The sequence below is a fragment of the Cavia porcellus genome, unplaced genomic scaffold, assembly GCF_034190915.1.
Source record: "Cavia porcellus strain 051 isolate PalLab524CR breed Dunkin Hartley unplaced genomic scaffold, mCavPor4.1 scaffold_2, whole genome shotgun sequence".
Taxonomy (NCBI): domain Eukaryota; kingdom Metazoa; phylum Chordata; class Mammalia; order Rodentia; family Caviidae; genus Cavia; species Cavia porcellus.
The window spans coordinates 63,069,335-63,083,864 of NW_026947485.1; the positions used below are offsets into that span (position 1 = coordinate 63,069,335).

The following is a 14,530-nucleotide window of genomic DNA, read 5'->3' on the forward strand; positions in this document are numbered from 1 at the left end:
ATTAAAAAAAAAAAAAAAGACATCACAGAGTTGTACTGTAAACTTAATGTTTTATGTCAGTTATCTTGATCCCCTTTAAGCTCCTTGAGATCAGAGAGTACACGAATTTCTAGGCTTCCACGTGTATATAAAGCATTCATGAGAGTGTGATAAATATTCATACATTAATATTCAAGAGGATAAGACCCACTTAGTTTCCACTTCACCCCGGAAGATACTCCAGCCTCCTAAACACTGTCCACTGCTCGGGCAGTTTTTATGCTGTGGTTCACTTTTTTTCCAGGAGACATTATGTCAACCTCAAACTAGTCTTTTTATTTGTTTATAGCTCGTATTTCTGCTTAAGAAATACAAGTTTGGGGCTGGAGGTTTACCTCAGTGGCATAAGCACCTGCCTTGCAAGCAGGCAGTCATGAGTTCGATCCCTGGTACCGATAAAAACGAAAAAGACCAAAAAAGAAAAAGAAATACAAGTTTACAGGATAAAAGACTTTGGAGATGACTTCCTATTCAACTACTGTAATACATACATATTAGCACATCTGGAGGCCCGGTTTTAAACACAAAGGTCCATAGCTAGGAAACCCTCTGTCCCTCATAAACTGAGACAATTACATATCGCTGGGTTACTTCCAATATATTGGCCAAATACACATGACCCAAAGGGTGAACGTGGGGATGGAGGCATTAAAAACCTCAGCTATATCAAATGGATGAGGAGAAATGAGATATTTAGATTACCTTAACTGTGGAATTATAATGAAATATAAATTTAATTTAATCTCTGGTTCTTTAGTGATAGTTAATAGTAAGCTAAGTTTTACAGTTACTTCAGGTCAGGTCAAGGAGTCTGGTAAGAGGAATTCTAAAAAAAAAAAAACAGTACTGAGTTATTCAGGGTGGACATGGGGAAGATTCAAAGCTAAAGTACAAAAACATCTCTTTTTTTCCAGCCAGTTCTTCATTTATCTGGCCAAAATACAGGTAAAAAGTGATATACATAAATGTTAAGACAGGTATGCAGAAGTACAAATTGTGTTGCTGCTTTCATGTAGTAGGTTTCAAACAAGACAAGACCAAAAAGTAAAAATACTACACTGTCTTGCTGGTGGACAAGTGAGGAAAGAAGGCACTGACCATGAACTTGTTGTAACTGTATATGTAGCCTGAGGAAGTTCTTTTTTAATTTCAAATGTTTTTAATAAGTTGTCTTGAAGTATAAGTAGCCCTTGATTCTCCCAAGTATTAAGACCAATTCTAGTGCTAAAAAACAAAATTAAGCTACATAAATAACCAATGATGCATTAAAAAAAAAAAAAAAACTACAGGAATACACAATTCACTTATTTTCCTAAAAACAGCATTCTTGCAGCATTCTTTTATTATTGCCATGTAAGAAAATCGTATTAAAAATCCAGTAAATTTTAAAATCAGGGTGAAAACTTCATAAGTATAGCTTTGTGTGTGTGTGTGTGTGTGTGTGTGTGAGAGAGAGAGAGAGAGAGAGAGAGAGAGAGAGAGAGAGAGACAGACAGACAGACAGACAGACAGAGAGTCTTGTTATATAGTTCAGGCTGGCCTGGAATTCACTAGTTTATTATTAGTGATAGCCTAGGCTAATCTTGAACTTACTATGATTTTCCTGCCTCATCCTCCCAAGTGTTGAGATTACAGACATGTGCCACCACACCCGGCTTCTACCTCTTTTGATAATATATTAAACCAAGTTATAAATTAGTTAGAAAATACACAAATACAAGTTGCAAAAACTAGGTATTAATTCTGTGGAATTTTTCTTCCTTTTCTTTCTTCCTTCCTACTTATGGGAAGGAGGTTTAATTTTTGCTTTCTAAAGTCTCAACAAACACTCTTTGAGAAATCTGAAATGCCTGTGATTATCAGATATTCACATACATGGGTTATCAATATGATCTGTCAAGACAGAAGTATCATGCCAGCATCTTGAAATAATCTTTTCCACCTTTTAAAATGCGAAGTTCCTTTCCTTCTAAATACTATACACCTTTCTCAGTAGTAGAAAACAGAAGCTCTTATCTGAAAATCCATATTAGAAAAATCACAAAAGAGAAGGAGTCACTGGCTGGAAAGGTACTATAAACCATATTTGAAAGACCACTGGTCTTCCAAGGCAAGAAACTCTTCATTTGCTTGAATACTCTCATTCATGTGGACTCTTAACTCTCCTCAACATACTTTGTAATCAGGGTTGGGTTTTTTTTTTTTCTTCCTTTCTAATAAGCCTCTTATCTGAAACTAATATGCAGTATTTGTTAATTAGGGTAATATCAGTTCAGGCCTAGTTGGAAGACAAAAACTACCCAAGATACCTTCATAGAGATAATGAGATATAAAGAATTTTTAGACAAGTAAAAGAACTCCCAACTAGACAAATGAAAAAACAAGAATGGATTTTTTTCCATTCGGTAGCAAAATTTAGTAATAAGTACTATTGTAATCTGATTAAATTGTCCTGGTCTAGAAAAGAAAACTTCCTACAAGTTCATACTCACAAATCAATGATGGCAAACCTTTTAGAGGTAAGTGCCCAAACTGCAACCCCAAAACCCACTTATTTATCACGAAGTGCCAACCCTGCAATTAAACCTGAATACTGAGGTTTTAGTTTAGAAAAAAAACCTCATAATTAACAGCTTTTGCCTTAAAAGAAAAACACAATAACAGAGCTTTCAGTGATACAAACAGCTTTTTTATTGAAAGGTAAAAGTTTGCATGTAGCACGCCGTTACCCAAAGTTCAGCTGCTGGGGCAACCAAAGAGAAGGCTGTGTGCCCGCCGTGGCATGTGTGCCATAGGTTTGCCACTACTGCTGTAAAATTATTTTTCTTGGGAAGGAAACTGAGATCAAACCATTAAATGTAGATCTAGATATTAAAGTAAGGTAAGATATCAGAGTTTTATTATGCATATATGTAAATATTTCCTGGAAAATATCATCAAATATACCAAAGACAAAGCAAAAAACCTTTAGTCATTAGTTTCAATTGTCTAAGACAATTCTGATAGTTGCTTTAATACATTCAATGTGATACAAAAGTTACAAAGTACTCATATAAATCAAGTTAGGAATGCAAGTTTTAAAAAAACAACTAAAGAGATAAGTACTTCAACTAAAGAGAAGTAACCCCAAACAAATCTGATTTCCTCAACAAAGCACAATTTAGGTTTTCCTTTGACCTGAAATACCTCTGGACCTTCCTCCCTGGGAGCAAATCATTCTACTAGAGCTGTGTATTTCCTACCCAAACTAGAAAAATGTTAGACCATAAAGTTATAATATGGTCTGTGGAAAATTCATTTGCCTGAAATTCAGCAAGTTTTATTTTAATCTGTGATGAAAGACACCATTTATGTACTTTTTAGACAAGCTAAGAGTGACTCATTACAAGTAATGTCATCTATGATCAGGATCTTTCTAGCAGTCAAAGAAAATGAAAAGCTAAAAGACCGTTACTTTTTACTTACATGCCTGAAGTTTTCAACTTTTTTGTTAGTTTTTTTGAAAGAGAGGATCTTGTTATGTAGTTCAGGTTGACTTTGAATTCACTTTGTAGCTCAGGCCTCAAACTCAGAGCAATCCTCATGCCTCAGCTTTCTGAGTGCTGGGATTATAGGTGTGTACCACCACAGCCTACTCTCAGTTTATTTTTCTCCAAAACAACCAATAATATTTAGCACTAGTATTTAATATGTTCAGTGACAGAAAGGAATTCAACTTCAACAAGTTAATTTATCAATTTATTAAAATTTCCCCAGATGGGAAATTTTACCCAGATGGGGAATCTTTCAGGCTGCAATAGTGGCCTCCTGTTACAGAACTGTTGTCTTAATTCTGTAATCACAATTAACACACGTTTTGTGATTCCAGAACACAAGAGACTGACAAAATTTAGAAAAAAACACAGTTAAGAGTAATTTTTAAAATGTCATTCACTTACAGTACATGAAAGTAATAATGAAAAAAAAAACTTTTAAAATTGAGATCAGCACACTAGATTCAAGGAAAGCCACAAAAGAACCAAATAAACAGAAGAAACTGGAAGGAAATAAAGACTTTGAAGAGTCACCCAAGAGTTATTCATGGGGTTCCTATTGTGTGTGAGATTCTGGTGATCTACAGATGGAGAGTCCTTGGGAAGCTCATAGCTTGTGTGGTGGAGGGAGACACCAATTGTTACAATACAACAGGATAAACAGACATAAACTGCTGCAGCAGAGTGGAACGAATTCCTACTTTCTCTGACAATGACAACTGAACCCGGCCTAGAGGGAAAACTGCATTGTCTTTCAAGCTGAGAGGTCACAGGAAAACCATGTATCCATAAGTATAAATGGAAATACAATGTTGACTGGGAGCTTTAGAGGTGAAGAGAAGAGAAAGAAGAAAGAAGAAGTCCAAAAGGAGGAGGAGGAAGAGGAGGAGAAATGAAGAAGAAGGAAACCTACAGGTAACAATGAAAAATAAAGGCCTGGCTCAGATTTTAAAGTTTTAGATGTACAAATTCATGACATCACTTCTTGGCTATAAAAAGACAGGAAAACTTGTGGCCAGTACCCTGAGGATGAATTAGTGTTTCTAAATTGTTTAACATGTATTCTTCCCTAGAAAATACTTTCTTACTTATCTTCCATACATTCCCACTACCTGTGAAAGCTCTGGGAAAGGCAGACGGTAACAAACGGCACAAGTCAGACTCACCAGCTCAGTGAACCCACTCACTGCGTGTCCTTATGCGACTTGTTTAACCTCTCTAGCCTTATCTTTAAAATGTAAATAATACTATAATTCAACTGGATCTAAACCTACTGATTATAAGATATATCATTATTTTGTCATAGTAAAAAAAAATTATCAACTAAACTTTGCTATGCAACCAAAGTTTTAAAGACTTATCCTGATCAGAGATGCTAAGGCACGGGGCAGGGGGAGGGGACATGGTGATGAAATCTGCCCCATGGAATAGATGAAAAACAACATGAGCTAAAATATGGAAAATTCTCAGCCTAACAGTGCCTGAAGTATCACTGCTGATCAAAGTTAGCACCCTGGCATTTTCAAGATTGACTTTCTGTGTGTGATGCCTAATTTCTTTTTTCTTTCTGTAGTCTGTAAAGGAAGAGAAACTAAACACGTGTATTTGGAGTGTACCACTGTACCTTGCTTGAGGCACCCATATACCCACCTGCCAAAATCTCAATTCACAGCCTCACTTCTCACTTTCATGCAACACATATGGTCCTTTTAGGTTCTCCAGATTTACAAAGTGGCCACGTGTAGGTCTATCTTAGCATGAAGGGCAATAAACCTGACATTGCCTGACCCTGCCAAAGCAGGAGGATAGCGAAAATGTTCCCAGGAAGCTGTTTGTTTTTCCCAAGCAGTGTTTGGCTCAAGTTCTTGCCACTCAGTGTGGGCAAGTACACACACCAGGTGCACGGCTTCACACTCAAAGCACTGAAGTACCTACAGAGACTGATGATTCGTTTCTGGAGGAGGCTTTACAAACAACCCCAGATTGCTACACTGACTCACAAGGTCCCATCTGACATTCTCTTTCTGCTGCTGACAGATCTTGATAAGATGCAACATGTAATCTAAATATAAAAATTAGTATTCCAAGCTTATCAAAAGATTAAAAAGCACAGTCAGAACAGGAAGGAGGACTCTATGTTTACCTTTAGGACAACAGTATGGTAGTTATAAAACTTATCTCTAACGTCATATACACAAACTTGAGTGAGATTACTGTTGTCTAACACTTAACTGGCATACAATGATTAATAGCAGTTAAAAGAAATGTTACTTAAAATTGACACAAATAAGTGCCTCAACATTGTTAGTGACATTTTGCACCTGAAAATGCTAGATTTCTACTGCCATGGTGGCAGACCAACCAAAGCCCTAAGCTCTACCAGCTCAAATGGCTGTGAATACGCAAGTTGGAGTTGGATGATCAAGGCCAAAGGATATAAAGAATCTCCTTTTTTAGGCCAATGTAGTATACTTATATTATGACCTGTTCATCCAATACAGTATTAAAACATGAGTTTAATACTCAAAAGTTGGAAGAAACAGAAACAAAACTGATCAAACGCTACACTCTGAAAGATTAAAAGAAAACTCTGATTCTAGTATCCATTTATTGGATATTTTGCCAGAGTGGGTGTGGAGTTGAATGACCAGAGATACTGTGCACCTGTCTGTCACACATTAGGTCACGATTTAATCTTGAGGTCACCCCCTAGATAATGGCTTTGATAGTACTAAGAGCCTGAAAATAAAAGACCCTATCATTGTTAATTTCCCTCCACCTGTCAGCCTCTTCCCTGGTGGCATTTTTACACAGGAGGAAAAAATCTACCAACAAGGACAAGTAAATGTTCCTTAATTACTGAAAGATAAGTCATTCTGAACTTTCCTTTTGGCCTCTGGGCCAATTTGCAAACCTTTAGTGTAGGTCTGCTTTCAAACTGCTGCCACCTTGCTCTTGCAGCCCATGGCTACTCCTGTCAACTTCTAACTTCTCTGCAGCGATCAGGGGCCTGTACTTTCTTTGCTGGAAGAGTGTGCACCCCAGGCCCTGAGAGCCTGTGCCGCTGCAGCCAGAGGGGCGGGCAGGCGGAGGCACTTCCAGCAGGGATGACCTCGTCGCTGCCCGAACACAGGGGCAGCTTTTGCCGCTGTCCAGCAGTCGGGCCCAGCGGTTACCGGGAAGAGGCAGGACCCCGCGACGGCTGTCGGGCCGGACCCGACGCCGCAGTGCGGCCCGGCTCCTGGAGGAGCAGCGCCCGGGGCGGCCTCTACTTCGCGCCCGGCCGCCTGCACGCGAGCCCGGGCCACTTAGCCTCAGCACCGGCGACCCCGCGGGGGCGACTGGCGGGTCCCGGCCACGCGCCCGGGTGCGCTCCGCCGCTCGGGGACAGCAGGGGCACGTGGGGACGCAGCCTCCGCGGGCCAGGAAGGTCGGGCCCGGCCGGGCCGAGGCCGCCAGCGTGGGCGTGTGTCGGGCGAGGGGGCGGCCTCCCGCGCAGCGTCGCCGCCTCCCCGGCCGGCCCGGGCAGGGGGAGCACCGCTCACCTCTGTAGCGGCGGGAGGCGAGGTGGCAGGCGGCAAGCAGCACCACGGCCGCCAGCGCCAGCACCTTGGCGCTCCTCACGCTGAAGTAGTGGTTGATCTCCCGCTTGCCCAGGTTGTAGGCCAGAGCCGCCATCTTGGTTCCTCCATGACAACAGCGCGCGGCGGCGCGGGCGAGGGGCGCCGCGCAGGGGCAGCACTGGGGCAGCCGCCCGCCGCCGCCCGCCGGGGAGCCTGACCCCGCAGCCCCGGCGCCCCAGGCCTCGGCTCGCCCCTCCTCGGCCTCGCCCCAGCCCCGCCGCCGCTGCTCCGCCGTGCCGGGTCCCCGGGCGCCCTGAACGCCTGTCTCCTCCCCTTCCTCCTCCTCCTCCTCCACTTGAGCCTCGGGCCTCAATAGCGGTTGCGCCTGCGAGGGGGCTCCGGCCGCTGACGGCCGCTCCGGGGTCACAGGCCCCGGCCGGTCCCCCAGGGTCACCGGGTCGCGGGAGGCGGCGGGCGGCGGCGGCTGCAGCTGCAGAGCCATGGAACGCGGCGCGGGCCTGGCGAGCCCTGGGCTGACTCCCGGTTGTCTGGCCGCTACCTGAGCCCAAGTTGGGGCAACAGAACTACAGTTCCGGGACCAGGGCGCACATCCCCCGGTCCCTCCTTCCTTGTCACACCCTGTGCTGGACTCTCTATTCCTGAACCGCCCAGCGCCCTGGGGTCGGTGTGCGACTCTCCGCCACCTGTCTGACCAGTCTGGCTGCGTCCAGGTGGTGCGGGCCAGGTGTCAGGGTTGCTGCGGGAGCAGCACCCAGCCTTCGAGGCAGGGCTTAGCTCTGGGTCTGGGCCCTTCTCTCTGGAGTCTTCCCTCTTAATGTCCTGTTTGCCCTGTTCCAGGGGGCGTAGAAGCATTAAAGTACAGGGTGGAAAGTACAAAATGAGCTGAACTTCGTGTTGGTGTCAGTAATAAAGACCTCCATTATCATTTATATGGACACAAAGGTTGGGTACGATCTCAGAAAAAAAGGGAAAAAATTAAAAGTGTGCTTAGGAGAACCATCCCTGCCCCTAAATTTGGTTATTGTTTTGCAATTGTCTATAAAGGGAGCATTCCATTTTCTTTCCTGATTGCTTTCTCCCTGAAGTACATTTTGTTTTTCTGGTGATGCCCTTCTGATGGGAATGATTATTTACACTGCTTGGGCTTGAGATGATTATCCACCTGACCTGCTGTGTTTAGCCATCATTGGTTAGTTGAAGGTGTTGTCAAGCATTCTCTAGGGCCTTGCCATTTAGCCATTCCTGTATGTGCCTATAGGCCCCTCTCCAGATTATGGGATGTAAGATATGAATGGACTAGAGAGATTTTTGTCTACTGGTCTCTTTTTTTTCATTCAAGAATCTATTATATTTTCAGCCATAAACTTCAAAGATTTGGTCACTTAAATGAAATCACATATATCACATATATCACTGTCATGGATGTAATGCTAATAAGAAACAAAGTTAATTAAGTGTACAAAGACTTTTTGCTGCTCTTTGCAAATGGTCGCTTAATTTTGACTGTCATTCTTCTGCTTTTGGGTTGATCACATGCTGGCAGTATTAAATCAGATATTGTAAAAACCAGATAACTAACTGCTAACAATATATGGTCTGCCCATCACATCATAGACATTTCTATGATGTCATCAACAGCAAATTCGAATTTCTGCTCAACCTTCAGTTACCAGCATAAGCCCACAGGGTTGATTTAAAGTCTGCCAAAAAGTAAAGAAACTTGACATTTTATTTAATTGCAATTTCCAGAAGGCTTTTGGAAATAGCGTAAATAGCTCGCGAACCTCTTTTTTTGTCCTTTCCTTTAAAGCTAGTGTCTCTACCTCTGCTGTGAACCTCTATTCTCTATCCCCCCTCCTCCTGTCTTGGGTGTTGTCCACACTTAAATTACCTTTACTCTGTGCCCTCTTTACATTCTGTTTCTCTCCTGGCTGTTTGCCTTCTATTAAGTTTGTCTTTTTAATAAAAAGCATCTGTGGATTCTATGTCCCTGTATGTTTACCTCTCTATGTCTTTTCTCCTCTGACAAACATCTAAAAAGAATAATGTTGACTTATGATTTTCAGTTGCTTGGCCTTCATTCTCTCCTTAGCACACTTTGTTGTTCTTCGTTGGAAGCCTTTTGTTAACTCTAAGGAACATTTTATATTCCTTATTTTTCTGGGCTATTTTATCACATCTGACACTGTTGACCACACCACCTAACCATCAGTCCCTATCTTTCAAGTCTTCTTCCTTCCTGTGTAAACCCTTTCTTGGTCCTAAATTGTATTAACCAAGCCTCTGTTGGTCACCCATGTTCTGTTATCCCTTAGTGATAAGATCACATAGCCAGCAGTGTCCTTATCACTCATGGGATCAGTTACTTTCCTCACACAGCACACCCCTATCTGTTATATCAGTCCATATTTTCCTCTTCTCCTCTACATTATTTGTCCATTGGATTTCTCTACTGGGCTGTCCCTCAGGTGCCTGCTAGGTATTTCCTGTACAAACTCCTCACCATCCTTACTCTTCTTTTAAACCTCTTTATAACTTCATAAACCTCATCTTTTTCGCCATCAAGTAATCCCAAGACTTTGCAACTTGCTTACACCTCTGTAACTTCCAATATCTTTTCCCTGCACTGCCTCCATGCTAAAATCCTGAAGACATGATTTCTTCCTTGCCTCTCTTATTTCTTTAACTTGTCTTCCTCAGTTTGGACTCAAAACTCCAATCCTACTCTACTCTAAGAAGACGGAACTTTCTTAAACCTAAACCTGATGTATCCTTTGCTGCTAACAACCATTAAGTGACTCCATACTCATTTGCTTTAATTCTAAACAGTTTAGAATGTTTACTGATGCTGGGCAAGTTGTGATGTCTCCCAGTAATCTGAAAGAGAGAAAAGAAAAGAGACTATCTGACTGAAATTCTTTCAACTATTACTTTAAAATAAACATTATCCCTTCCCTCCTAACTCAGTTATCTGTGTTTGAGACTCTGTCAGCATAGTTAACCTGCTCTCACAATTTTCCCTTACTTTCTACCTCCAGCTTATTGCCTCAGTGTTTGCAAATGCTTCCTACCCTTTCTTTTTCTTTTTCTTTTTTTTGGAAGGGGGGAGAGATTGACCCCAGGGCTTTCCCATTGAACTAAACCCCAACTCTTTTTACAAAAAATTTTTATTTTATTTTGAGTCAAAGTTTCACTGAGTTTTCAGGTTGTCCAGGTTGGGTTTGAATTGGCAATCCTCCGGCCTCAGACCTCCCACAGAACTAGCATTATCTATCTAAGATACATTTCATCTTGTCACTTCCCTGCTTGAAAATTCAGTGAACCCGCATTGGAAGAAAATGAGTTCCCACCCTGTCAACATCTTTAATTTAGTCTGTTTGGTGACCTAAATCATCTCCCTTTTTACTCTTTGCCTTTATTTTATCCAATTATGCTAAACTATGAACTACCAACTTTACACATAAAAATAATTCCCCCGTACCCTGTATTATATTTAACCCTACTCCATATCTCATATTCTATTTATTCTACTTTTGTACATGCATGTATGCATATACATATGTGTGTGTGCATGTATGTATGGGTTGCACTCCTACTCAGTGCCGCCTTCTGCCCATTTTTGCTTTTTTTTTTTTTTCCCCTCATTTTTATTTTTATTTTGAAACAAGTTTTCTCTAAGTCACTGTGTTACCCAGGTTGGACTTGGATTTGCAGTCCTCCTGCTTAAATCTCCTAAAGCACTAGGATTACAGGTATATGCCACACCTGGTTTATTCTACTTATATTTCATGTTAATATTTTATTTATTGTACTTATGATTTTTTTTCCTCTGAAAATTTGCTAGTTTGCCTCTTTCATTAGTTTGTGTCTGTAGCACCTTATGGGAGTATAAATCTCTTCCTCTTCAGATTCCTCAGAGGGACTTTGTTTCTGTCTTTGATTATGCACTCAGCATAGGCCTCCTCTGATCAGAATAGGCACTGGCATTACTTGTGTGTATAACTGTATTGGGAAATGATCATTTTGATCTTTTGGTTGGTATATTAATGCATTTTGTAATCTATGTAGTTACTATGTTTATTTTCCTTTTCCTCATCTATTTCCCTCTAGATTTTATGTATTAAGGCAAGGGATTTAGTATTTTCTGTAATATTTGTAAAGAAAACTTGTGAAAGACACACAAATGAACAAAAATATTACGGTTATCTTCAATAGAAAACTAGGTATTGTCTAGATTATCTAATTCTGTGTATTCTCTGTACAATTTATTGTTTTTGAATTGTTTTACACTGTTGTAAATTGCATAATACATATAGTAATGCAAATGATTCTTGTCCATAGAAATGCAAATTCTGTCTCATTTGGGATTCAGTTAATTATTGCCCTGTGAATACTGAACAGATTTAAAAATTTACAACTACAGTATTAAATTTATTTTACTATTACTTCTGACCCTTATATTTGTAGTTTTTAAAATTTTTCTTTGAACCAGTTGTAATGTCTTACTAGTTGCTTTACATAATTAATGGATTCAGTAAAAGCTTTGACACATGTTCATTATATATCTGATTGAAAGTCATAATTACATTTTCTTTTAAAAATTGTTTTAGCATATTGATATGCCTAAAATTTAGTGAACATTAACATTTCTTAATTTCAGTTTAAAGTTCATTTAATGAAGAATACTACAGAAAACTGACATACTTTTCTCCCTGGAATTTTTAATATTATGGTAGAAAATCTTTCAAAATTGAATTTTTGCTTATCTAAATATGAGGAAAGTTTCCGCTAGAAGATTTTAAAAGTCTTATTTTTATCAAAATGAACTTGAGAAAATGGACAGATTAGAGGCAGATGTTAGAAGTGAAAAAATTTATTGATGGATTGATTGCCTGTGGGAGAGAATGGGGTGACTTCTGGTTCAGGCTTGAAAAACTATTTAGTGGCTGTAGAGATCATTTTCTGATACACTGGGAAGACTGGGGAAGGAACAAGCTTAGGAAAGATTATTGCAGTATTTTTTCATTTTATTCTTGTTCACATTAAAGTTTGTTTAAAAATTAACATTCAGAAAATACAGCACATACTAAATTTTCTTTTTCGAAACTCCACTTTGCCACATCATTCTTAGTATTCTTTCTTTCGTCCACGATAAAAATTGGAAAAGCTCATTCTCTGCATTCCCAGCTCACACTTTTTCAAGTGAAACCCACACTTTCCATCAATAGAAAAGAATGGTAGACAATTACTTTGCCCAGAGTCTTCCTCAAAAGCAAAGACAAATTCTCCTATTTATGAAATAATTGGTTTAGATTATCTGGAAATTCACAGTTCACTGTGTTTTAAAAGCCACTGTGCCTTAGGGAACGTGAATATGAATATCCCCCATTGTTCCCAAGTGAGGGACGGTTTCCACTGAGGGCAGAGGGGGCCAATTGGAAAGGGAAAGCAAAATTCTAAATGACCTGCCTACTTTCAGTCTCATGGCCCAAATGGCACTGACATTTTCATTAAGCAGGTTAAGAAGAAACAATGGCAGTTAATTAACTTAGAGGTGTTTCAGCTGAAATGGCCAAACTGCCCTAGGCCAGGTAAGTCAAATGCTGTTAGCTGCATCTTGGCCTTCCATTTTACGCCATGTCACCTTTGAATGCCCGTAAACAAATTACGGTTGCTTTCTTTGTGTAAGGCTGTGTTGCTCACAGGGATGTGTGAAAATGTATTAAGCAATGTCTGTAAAGCACTTTACATGATTTATTCTTTAGCCAGATTTTCCTCAGGGATACTTTGTCGTGCACACTTCTGATTGCCATCCAGCTAGATGATGAAGAGCAATCTTCTACTAAACACTTAGTGGGTTGACGAGATGACTCATAGATCTTTTTACTCTCTGCACACAGAAAATACACTTACATTCCTAATCATGAAATTCTGTTTTTCTAACTAGCATATTCTTTTGTGACATTTAGATAGCATTTGCAGTTACAGGAGTGGCAGGTAAAACTCGGTGGTTTTAGAGAAAAGTTTTTACTACGGGGGTAGGATAATGTAGTAAAAAGAGCGTAGGTTTTAAAAGAACATTTGGGATCTGACACCTGGATGTACCATGTACTAGCTAAACAATGAAGCAAATCATTTTACCTGTTGAACTTCAACTTTTTTACTTGTAAAATGAAGATAATAACACCTATCACTCAAGGTTGTTTTTATGACTAAATGAGTAATCTATAGTTCCTGACATTTAGATGGTGTTCAATAAAAACTTCTTTCCTCCTTCAAACTTCCTCATCACTGGTGAACTCGAGCAGTTGTTCTTCAAGTTTCTTTCACCACTCTTATACCCACAAGTAAAAATACTGTCCCAGAGATCAAATGCTGAATTAACAGAGGGCAGCAGGTCATAGAAAAATACATTGCCCTAGACAGTAGATAATACTGGATACTGGGCAGAGCTTGTTAAAACAGACAATGCAGCACTGCAGTCTCTCTCTGTTTATTTCTGTCTGTCTGTTTCTCTCTCTCTCTCTCTCTCTCTCTCTCTCTCTCTCACACACACACACACACACACTGCAAGTTTCATTATGTTTTGACCCGATTGTTTATATAGCTCAGCAAATGCTTCCTTGATTCAGTAGTATTAATTGACTTATCAAGGCTGAAGAATTAAATTCTGCCAAGTAAATTTCATTAAGGCATATTGGATTTGATAATTTAAATGTCTCTATTATTTTTCTTTCTAAATAAGAATTTGATTCTGGGTGAGAAGGAAGACAGCTTCTTATTGACCCTGTGCAAGTGACTTTATTTCAATGAAATGTGCGAAGACTCATTAAAGATGTTTGATTCTCGATTCTAAAGGGGATATTAAGAGTTTAAAGCCAGTTTAAAAAAATGTTTCATTTGATGTTGAGTGTTAAAGAGCTAGAAATAAATTATGCAAAGGGAAAGGGCTTCTGCACACACCAGAAAGTAGGCAACACATAAATGCCAAAAGTATTACCAACCATAATAACTATAATTATAACTCATCAATTCTTTAGTTTGCTTATTGGTTGATTGTAGTGCTAAGGATCAAACTCAGGTCTTAAGTATGCTAGACAAGCACTGTACTAGTGAACTAATCCCTGGCCCTTTGTAAATTTTGCTATAAAATAAAACCTTTCTGAACTGCCCATGATGGCCTTAAACTTGTCCTCTCAAGTAGTGAGAGCTACAGACGTAGGCCATCATATCTAGGTATATATTTCCTTCTTATTCTGCTGTGTCTTGGATCATCAAGTTGCTTTATGAGATCATCTACTTCTGTGCTAAATCCTAGAAATCCCAGCTGAATTCTCATGTACATCTGAGTTATATAAACAACTTTGTCATTAT

General features: G+C 39.9%; 1 protein-coding gene across 1 annotated transcript in view; it reads right to left on the reverse strand.

The window, feature by feature from the left end:
- Positions 1-7,789, reverse strand: part of Casd1 (CAS1 domain containing 1) — a 42,659-nt gene extending 34,870 nt beyond the window's left edge. Inside the window, exon 1 of the mRNA XM_063242638.1 lies at positions 7,118-7,789. Coding sequence (XP_063098708.1) covers positions 7,118-7,637 — 520 coding nt within the window. The 5' untranslated portion in view covers positions 7,638-7,789. The remainder of the gene's footprint in view (positions 1-7,117) is intronic.
- Positions 7,790-14,530: the final 6,741 nt, after the last annotated feature.